Source organism: Lucilia cuprina, chromosome 4, assembly GCF_022045245.1.
Source record: "Lucilia cuprina isolate Lc7/37 chromosome 4, ASM2204524v1, whole genome shotgun sequence".
NCBI classification, from domain to species: Eukaryota; Metazoa; Arthropoda; class Insecta; order Diptera; family Calliphoridae; genus Lucilia; species Lucilia cuprina.
The window spans coordinates 99380898-99392025 of NC_060952.1; the positions used below are offsets into that span (position 1 = coordinate 99380898).

General features: G+C 24.9%; 1 protein-coding gene across 1 annotated transcript; it reads left to right on the forward strand.

Annotated features, from left to right (window-relative positions):
* The first annotated feature begins 776 nt into the window (after nt 1-776).
* On the forward strand, nt 777-5895 carry LOC111690248 (MOB kinase activator-like 2). Its single transcript, XM_046948807.1, has 2 exons — nt 777-1815; nt 3698-5895. The coding sequence occupies exon 2, from the start codon at nt 4380-4382 to the stop codon at nt 5454-5456; it is 1077 nt and encodes a 358-aa protein (XP_046804763.1). The 5' UTR covers nt 777-1815; nt 3698-4379; the 3' UTR covers nt 5457-5895.
* The last annotated feature ends 5233 nt before the right edge of the window (nt 5896-11128 follow it).

An 11128-nucleotide genomic window follows, 5' to 3' on the forward strand; every position in this document is an offset into this window, starting at 1 on the left:
TGGTGTTAATTTTTTATAACATTTTCTCTTTAGACATGTGTTTAAACAGAGATAAAATTTAAAATATATCAACTACAGGTAGAACGGCGTACCTGACCTCAATGTGATAAAAAAAACTAAAATTGTATGTTATATTTACATAACATATAACATTAATGTATCAACATTTTACAGCTCTGTAAGAAATAAGTTTTAAAAACTCGAGTAATGCTTAATATTGATTGTAACATATATTCTAAAATAAATCTTTATTTTGTTAAATTAATATATTTTTTATGACCAAATAGACCAAATCAATTAAATATTGTGTACTTTTCCCTTGAGCAACGTAACTTTTATTGTTTTTTACCCTTTTAACTCATCACACAATTTTCCCCTGTCAGTCTGCACTGTTAATTAATAACTGTGTAAGCAGTGACTCTTAAACTGTATTCACTTATCAGTTACTCTAAAACCACCAACCAGAGCGAGAGAGATAGAGAGTAACAACACATGTTCAACGGAAGTTTTTAGTCTATCTCTTTCTTTCGTAGGTATTCGAAAATTGGTATATTTTTGATAAAAACTAGCTGCTTCGTCATTTCGTTTTTAAGTTTATTCGAAAGAGTCATGGTATAAGGTTCGGAGAAGGCGTTACATACGCAATACACACAATATTGAAAAAATAAAAAAAAAATTTAAAGAAAAAAATATTTAAGTGAAATTTCAAAGTTTGAATACACAAAAATAATAGTAATCTATCTGTTATAATTATTATTAATTAAATATAATTTGTAATAAGTGATAACAAATCAAATTTAATAATACTACAAAACCAACAACAAATTTAATAATAATAAAAGAAAATCTATATGTATGTAGATATCTATTATTTATATATGTATGTGGTGAAAATTAAATAAAGAAGTTTAATTCGAAAATAGTACAACGAGTGAAGCTATCAAAAAAACACAAATTAATTTAATAATTAAAGTTAAACAAAAACAACAACTATACAGTTTTTAAAATCGTTGAAATAATTTTCAATAAAACAATTTCAACGTTAAAAATATTTTGTGAGTTTTACTCGTTTAAACGCGGAAACGTCGGTAAAGCGGAAATTAAAGCTGAAATTAGAAACAGTTATACAAAAAACAATCTAAAAACCGTCATCAGCATATAAATTGTACAAAATTCAAATCTGCAATATAGACAGTATAAAATAAAAACAAAAAAACATCCATACATACAAAAGATAAAAAATTTCCTATCATCGTTTTTTCATAAAAAGCAAAAATAGTGTGATCTTTTTGTTTCTTCTTCGGTACCTTTTTTTTAGTTAAAATTGAGGTTGAGAGCTAAAGAAAACAAAACAAAGTGAAATAAATATTTTTCTGTAAAAAGCTAAAAAATAAAATTGTACAAAACAACGAGTGTTCAAGCGTAATCAATATTGCTGAAACAACACTTCAAATTATACAGAAAACACTTTGTAAAGTAGAAGAAAAAATTCCCTCAAGTTTCGTAAAAAATTTTTTTGTGATATTCGAAAAATTTCCCACTACGTAACGAAGGTGATTTCTTCTTTCATTTATTTAATTTTTTTTGTGTATTTTAACGCAAGAACAACAAAAACAACAGAAGCTAGCCATCTCTTGTTTTTTTTCTCACAACACACACTACTCTGGGAATTTTATTACAAATTTACAAGATACGTGCGTGAGAAAGAGACAGACAGCATTACTACGGTTTTAATCAAAATAAAAACGACGACACCAACAAAAACAACAACAACAACGACGACAACAAGAAACTAAATGGTTTACAAAGTCTAAAGTAAGTACAACAACAAAAAAATCTATTATTTTTACGTTATTATTGTTTTTATTTTTAAAATGTTTTTATTTGTATTTTTATTTAGTTTTTGCTTTATATTACTTTTTTATAAAAGTTGAATGATGTTTAGGCAAAAATCGATTATTATTGTTTTTTTTCTTGTGTTTAACGCAGGAAAAGTGCTAGAAAATCACGTTTTATATAAAAAAAACAGTAAAGTAAAAGTGGCAACGTAGCTTATACGTTATTGAGTACAAACATAAACACATACTGCTACAAACATTTACAGACTGCAAATGGCTACGTTGCCAAGTTTCATATTTAATTTGTATATCGGAGGTCGTTTTTTCTTCTCCCAGCTTGTAGTAAAAAAAGTTATTGCCGTGTAAGCAAACATAATTTGTTGTTGTTATTGCTAGTCTTCTGGTTATATACCTCTTTTTTATACATAAATAATATATACTTATGTTTATATATGGGTAGTAGACTTTATGTAGAGTAGACAATAATAAACTACCCTCTTTTTATAATCATTTCTACTTTTCATAATGTAAACATTTAACTGAAACTTTTACAAAAATTTTAACATTTTTTTATTCAATAAAAATATTTTTGTCTGTAATAAATTTTTAAAAACTTGAAAATAAATATCAAGTGTGGTTAGTTTCTATAAATTCACTGTATTTTTCAAATACAAAATATTTAAATAATAAATTAGTCTTTGAGATATGCCTATGCATTAAGAATTCTCAGTATTTTTCTTAAAATTAATCAAAATTTTCAAAATACATAGGTACATATAAGTACGTTCTTATTATCCAAATATTTATAGATTTAAGAATATTTTTCATTTTGTTGAAATTTAGTAAAAACAAAATAATTAGTAATATATCAATTTTTGTATGTTTTTATCACTTGGGTATTTATTTTATAATAAATTTATTTATGTTTTTATTAAAAAAAATTTAAAAATTTTGATAGTGTTTAACAAGTCAAAATTTTAATTCCGATTTTTATTGGAAAAATGTGTTATTTTATGAAAACTTTACTTTAAAAAAGAAAAAGAAATTAAAATATTAGATATAGAGCTTTAATTTTGAGAAATATGGTAATATCCTAACCACCTTATTCAAAAACATAAACGGTTTATAAAATAGATTTTGTATTGAAATTTTGTTTAATAAACTTTTTATAAAATAAAAATTTTGTTTCTGAATAAGGGGATATATACAAAAATTAAATTGTACATAAGTTTTAAATATTAAATTATGATTCAAAATTCTATGTTAATAAATACCTATTTTATATTAAAATCTTGATAGCTTCTGGTATATTCAAAATATTTCTATAATATAGGTACTATATATTTCTATACTATTAAAGAACATATTAAAAGAACTATTAAAGAACATTAATTTGAATTAAAATTAATACAGAATAGGCTTAAGATTTAATATATAAAATGTTTTTTATATTATAATAAAAACTATTATATTAAATATTGTTCTAATACCTACTTACTTGAAACCTTTCTAATATTGCTACCTTAATTTAAAATACTCTTATATACAACTGTGCTTAAAGCAATGATTTTTAAACTGTAATATGACAACGTGCTGAAATATTTTACGACGTATTTTTTAGGTTTTGGCATATTTTTTTCAATAAGTTAATTTTAATGTGATAAAAATATTAAAGCATAATATAGAGATTAAACAAACAAAAAAATTGTGATTTTTGTAATGAAAATTTTCATTATACTACATACATACTTATATATTTTTATAATTTTTAAGTAATTTTTTAACTAAGTTCCTTTTTTTTTCTTTGGTTTCTATTTTTCTCTCCCCATCATCCTGAAAACCTATTTTCATCTATAAAGGACCAAAATTTAATGCGCAATAAAATACATCAATATAAAAGAAAAGAGAGAAAAGCAGCAGTAAGAAAAGGCGATAAATTGGAGAATCATCGTTCTAACAATAGTTAACGCCAGTGACGACAAAGAGAAGTAGAAGAAGATAACGACGATAAAGCGTTAGCTAAGGATAAATACAAAAAAAGTTTAAACAAATCAACAGACTGATTAAATTTATAATAATAAAAGATAATATAATAATTTATATATAAAAAGCAAAAATATATAGAAAAGTATATAATAAACAAATCTTATATATAATATTGTAAATAAGAAGAAGCAAAAAGTCGGAAGTCGACGTAGAAGAGAAGAAGGAATTAAGGAAGTGTGGCGAGAACTTGAAGGATACATACGACGACGACGTAGGAGAAGAAAGAAAAGAAGCAGGACTCGCAGAAGAGAAAAAAACAAAACAAAAAACATTTATTTAAATAAGCGTTGATTTTATTGTGTGTGATATTTAAATATTAAGCATTAATTTAAAAAACTAAAAAACAAACAAAAAATCCAAACAAAATTTTGAAAAGAACAATTAAATAATAATAATAATCAGACAAAGATTACAAAAATAATAAAATAAAACAAATAAACATAAACGTATAAAAATTACTCAAGAACCAAATCGGAAAACAATAAAAATTGTACTATGACATACTCGCACAATAGCGTTAGTAAAAATCTGAAAATGACAACAGCAGCAGCAACCGCGGCGGCGGCGGCATCAATACGTTCAAAAAATGGAGCAGGAGGAGCCGTTAAAACCAGCGGAGGCAGCGGCGGCGGTAATTCACCACCATCAACACCACCCCTTAGTGCACATTCCAACAGTATTGCTAGCAACAGTACAAATTATCATCATCATTATCATCAACATCACCAGCCGATGCTGAGTAGTTCTCCTCCCGGCAGCAACATGTCTTCGGCCATATCAACCAGCTCAAATTGCAGCAGCTCCTCCAGTGTATCATCCGTTGGTTCCAACAGCAATGGTAGCAGCAGTGGCTATTTCGCCTCAATGCGCAAGCAACAACGCCAACAGCAGCAGCAGAGACGCTCGCCCCAACAGCAGCATAACGATAGTGGCAGCTATTTTAACAACAACCAGAGCTATCATTACCAATCGCAACAACAACAGCCGGGCAGTGGAGGCAAACGTTATTCCGGCAGTGGCGGCAGTTCGCAAAAGTATCGCGATGGGCAGCGATCACCTCAGAACCATCAACGTCAGTCGCCCGCCTCAATTTTGGGTGGAGGCCTAAGTATATCACCCACTATATCAAGCAGCAGTGGAGGTAACAACTCGGCTCGCAAGCCACGCTCCAAGCACTCTAGCCCATTGCTGTGTATTGGTGGCGGTGGTAAGATCTCACCTACCCATCCTCTCATTCCCACCGCCCTCACTCACTTTGCCGGCAGCAAGTGTTTCGATGCCCCAGCACCCACTGCTTTGCCCAAACCACCTGAACATTGGACTGGTAGTAAGAGCGCCGAGAAGGCGGTCGCCAGCAGTGCTGGCCCCGGCCTCCAGAGTGTTTTAAATGCCGCCTCTGCCAGAACTCCCAATCACACTCATCATGCCCATCATCATCTACAACACCATAACCATGGCTATGCTCATGATTCTCACAGTTATGGCGGCCATGTGGTCAAGTCCTCGAAGCGAAATCTGCTCGATGATTTTGATACGCACAATTTGAAATTGTTGCTAAATGTGCAATCGTAACCGCATTGTTAATATTTTAACTCAATTAAAATAAAAATAAAGTATAAACGCCAATAAAACTTAAAGAAACAATAACAACAACAGTAACAGCAACCGCAAACAATGTTTTAACTTTTTTAACAGCAACAACAACAAAATCCGTCAATAATTACAACAAAATATATGTATACATATTAAAACAAAAACAAACAATAATCCAAAATCATCACTCTATGCCCAGCAGCAGCCGCAGCAGAGTTGCTAAGGACTAATTAATAAATCCCAAATGAAAAAATAATAGAATTTATTCCATCTGATGAATGGATGGATGGATGATGGTGGGCAACACTCTACTCTGGTATGTCTGACTGTCTGTCTGAAAGGCAAGTGCTTGTGATCTCAAGTTTATTACAAAGCAACTAAAAATAAAAATATATTTTAACTTTAAAATAAACAAAAACAAATGCAAAATACACTAAATCATCATATAATTTTAAATTAAACAAACAACAAACATACAAAAACAACAAAAATAAAATGCCAAAAAAATGCAAAATTCATAATCATCAATTTATAATAAACAACAAAAACAAACAAACTCTAAAACAACTGTGACTTTATATAAATTATTAATAATTTTATTTAATTTAATTTGAAACCAAAAAAATCAAAGAAAGAAAAATCTTTAAAATCTACAATATAACAAAAAGTGCTAGACAAAAACAATAAACATTAGTTTGGAAATAGTTTAAAAAACAAAAGAAAATTAATAATGAACAAATCTCAAAAAAAAAAACAAATTCAACAAATTTCCCTCAACAACAATAAATTATTACTTAATTTGATTTCAAAAAGTGATATTTAAAATAGACTTTTAAAGACAAAATTTAAATTTAAAATAAAATGATAAGAAACACTCAATAATAAAAACCAAAAAAAACTTAAATGACAGTAACAACTATTTCAGTAAAAAGTATAAAGAAAAAACATTTTAAAAAAGCCCACCAAATAAAATACTTTTGCAAAATAACAAGAAAAAGCTAAATTATAATGCAATAAGAAGAAGACATTTTCTAAAACCAAAAGACTCAAATTAAAAAAAAAAAACAAATATAACAACAAAAAGGCTTTTTCGGCAACACAAACAGAAAAGGAAGATACAACTACAAAATATTATTACTCTTGCCTTCCTCTTGCGAGACAACAACTCTACATAAAAATATAACAACAACAACAACATGGAGTAAAAAGTTCAACCAACAAAGCCTTAAAATCTTACAACAACAGACAGCTTTTCAACATCTGTAGCCTTAACTACAAAAACAGAATAGCAACAACAACAAAAAACAACAGGAAAAGGACATTAGCAGGATCTTCAGCAGCATAATTCAACTTAAAAAAATACTTAAATTATAATTAAAATGAAAACAAACATATTTTATTTTCGTTTAAGATAAGTAAGCCTTATTATTGATTGACCAGCCACGACCCACCCCTTTCCAACACCCCCCCACTCCCCTTTTACAGAAATGTATTGATTTAATGTGTATAAAAGATTTGAGATTTGTATAACAACAACTAAAACAAAAAGAAGAAGACATAACAGAGATAAAAAAGCCAAAACATTACTATTAGTTTTGTAAATATTATTTTGTTTTTTGCTTTTTTATGCTTTAATCAACAACAAATTTTCCCTTTAAACTAGAATTTTTTTTATTTTTTTGTAATTATTTTTTTTTTTCTTTTTAATTTGTTTTCTTTTCTGTTTGCAATATCATCAACAATTTTGTGTAGCAATTATCAACATTACAAATTTAGTTTTACTTATTTATTTTTATGTATATTATTTTTTTTCTTTTTAACTTTCCCCCTCTTACTCTCTCATAAAAATCTTTTCTAAAGGCTTTTGTATACGAAAGAGAGTTTACTAAAAGAGAAAATGATAAGAAAAAACAAAAACAAAAAACGAATGACAGTGAGTGATTAAAAGGGAACTTTATGACAAATTAAACTGTGATCAGTGATGGCAATTTTAATTTTAAATATAATGCCTATAAATAATAAACAAAAAATAATAATAATAATTGGGTCAATGATTTTGTTAAGAGTTATTTATGAATTGTAAAATATTTTTTCTTTGTTTTTACAAAAACTCAAGTTTTTTTTTTTGTATATTTTTGAGATAACTTTAAGAATTCATTTTATCACAAGAAAAATTAGCAAAATATATTTTATTTCAAATTTTGTTTTGAATAAATTTATTTTTCATTTAATTTAATTTCATCTAAAACACTTTCATGTAAACATTGGCCCTTTTTTACAGATTTTGAAAATTATCATAAAATTTAAATAAAATTTTATTAAAACTAAACAAAAATATTTGTTTTTCAAGTGTAAACAAGTAGACATTTTAAAAGTTAATCTTTAAATTATTTACCTGTTAGATAATTAAGCTTGAAATGAATTTATTTTGTTTAATCAAAACAAGTCTTGCATTCATCATCATAAGTATTCAAATTGGCAGAATGTTTAAACAAAAAGTTGTCATTGTTGTCTGTGATATTTACTACAATTTATTTTGTCATAATTTAAAGCTTTAGTTTTAAAGAAAAACTCTTTTTTTATAAAAAGAAAAGTTCTTTTAACAATATCTTCCCTTTAATTAAGTTTTAAGAATAATTTTCTATTCTTCTCTCTGCCTCTACCTCTCTCGTTTATTTAAGCCTTTGGCATTTGTTTAAAATTTAAACTTTTTTATTTTTTACCTAATATCTCTCTCTCTATCTCTAAATATATATAATAATTATATATATATTTTTGTAAATGTAAATTTATATTATATAAAACAGCTTGTAAAACTTGAGCCTTTTTATTGTTGAAATTTTCAAAAATTTTTTCAATATTTTCGAAAGGCTGCAAGTTAAGTGATTTTAATGATAAATTAAGCTATTCAGAAATGTTTTTAAAACATATGTGTGATGATTATTAACTTTTGTAATTAATTTGAAAAAGGAAAAAATATAGTTTTATTTTATTATTATTATTTTTTTTTTTTTTTTGTAAAAATTTATAATTATTAACTAAATCACTGCGCTTAAGAAGAAGAACAAGTCCAAAACAAATTTTATAATATTTACTTAAATTGCTTGGATTTATTTGGATTTTTAAAGAAATTTATAATTGCAAAGTAGGAAGTATATTAAGTTAGCAGCAGTTTTAATATGAGAGATTTATAAAAAGAATTTCCTCCCCCCCTAGTTGATGAAATTGTTATAAGATCTCTTAAACAAACATTTAACTATAATTTCTTTTACATTTAAAAAAATTAAAGCTTTTTTTATAGTGTTAAGTAATTTTATTAAGAATTTTCTTTTTCTTCTAAAAAAAAAAAATTCATTTTTTGTTTTTTATTATTTTCTGTTTAAGGGATTTATTATTTATTCTTCTTTCTTTTTTTCCATTTTTCTTCCAAAAACCCCGCCCAAGTCTCTTTTTTTATATATATATACTACTACTACTAACTATTATAATATACGATGATGTATAGAAAAATAATTATCTGATCTAATCTGTATATTAGACATGTATTACTTTTTATTTGATTCTCGTAGTGTATTTTTACAACCAAATCTAAAGAAAACATTTACAAAACTTAAACCCAGTACCTTGTTTTTTGTTAGCATTTAATATTATAAATTATTTAATAAACATAAATACATAATGAAAAGAAATACAAAAAAAAACACAAAAAATATAAACTTTAAAACAAATGTAATTAGATATTTTTTGTATTTAAAATCTAAATATAATAAAATTAAATTTAAATAAAAAAAATTGAAAAACAACTGCAAATACAACGTAAAACTCTATTGATGAAAAAGTCATGTCTATTTTAATTTAATAAAAAAAATCAAACAAACAACAATAACAACGATATTAAAAATTAAATAAATGAAAACTGCTAATGTTTTATAAAAAATAAAAGATTTTAAGGTTAACACTTTATATTTTTATGTCTATTAAAAACATAAAGAACAAACACGTCCTTTTATATACAAAAATTTTGTTAGAAAAAAAAAAACACTAAACAATTAAAAACAAGTTGAAAAAAAGCCAAAAATTAAAAACTGCACTTCATTTTGTACAAATTATTAGATTTTTCTTTAAAATTAAATTATTTTTTTTTTAAACTAAGTGTTAATAATTTTATCTAGTTTTCTTTTTGTTAAAACTTTTTTAAAGTTTTTCTTTACTTTGAAATGAAAACAACTTTAAATGAATTAAATGAAATTATTAAAACGTGATATTTGTATGCAATCTTAAGTTTAAACTGAAAAACAAAACAAAAAAATGGAAGAGCAGTGCTCTTCCTCTTACATACATACATTTTAACATAAATACAAAGAATTTTGCATTTTACTTTTATTAAATTAAAAAAAAAAATCAAACAAACAAAAACACAACAAATTTTTATTACTATTCCTAACTTTTTATGCTTTTGTTTACTTTTATTTTTATTTGTATTTCTTTGCTTTCATATCATTATAACGTAAATAGTCTATTTTTAAGCCATAAGCTTTTAAAAGGATTTTATGTTTCAGCTAAAAATTTAAAAAAAACTGTTTTTAAAATTCTACAAAATTATTGAAAAAACTAAAAAAAAAAAAATTATAACTTATACTAAATTTTTACTCTTAAACACCAAAAAGTACAAAATTCTATTAAAAAAGAAATGTTTTTTTATTAAGAGAAAAAATATTGTAAAAAAAAAACACAAAAGTTAAACATAAAATCAGTTGAAAAGTTTAGCGGCTTTAATTATGTAAATCTATAAATTTTGTTGGAATGCAATAAATTTTTTACTTTTAATTTAAAAATTTTATTTAAAACAAAAACTAAAAAAATAAAACCCCCCACTACAACACACAGCCTTTAAGAAAAAAATCTTTTATTTTTATTATTTTTTTATTTTATAAACAATTGAAAAAAATAATGTGAAACAAGCTTTAACAAAGACTTAAATACACACACACACATTTATAATATTATTATGATTATTATTTTTATTTTATTATTTTTTTTATAACTACCAAGTTTTAAAACCACAAAACAAAAACCTTTAAAAAAAAGTATACTGCTTCAAAAAAACAAAAAAAAAAGAAACGAAAATTAAAACTAAAACATACAAAACATCTTTGTGTTATATTTATATAAGAAAAAAAAACAACAAGAAACCATTTTAATTAAATAAATTTTTAAAATAAATTTCTAAATTTGTGTAAAAAAAGAATTAATTGAAAGAAAACTAACTAAACTCTAAGAGTTTGATTAAATTTTAAACAAAATTCTTAAAAAAAACCCAAAAATATATTTTAAAAATTTATTTATTTAAAAGCAAAAAGAGTGTATTCAATGAAAAAAAAAACAGAGAAAATAAACAAGAACATCAAAAATATGCTCGAATATTAATTTAAAAACAAAAAACTGTTTTTATTTTAATTTTTTTAAATAAACACAGTACTTCCAAACAAAAATCTAAAAAATAAAACAAAAAACTGAAATAAACCAAAAAACCAAAATAAAAAAAAATAACAATGAAAACCAAATTAAAGACAGACGAACAGACAGACAGACAGATAAATGGTAAACATTTTTTCAATTGACATCCTAAAGAAAGAGAAAAAAACGAGGGA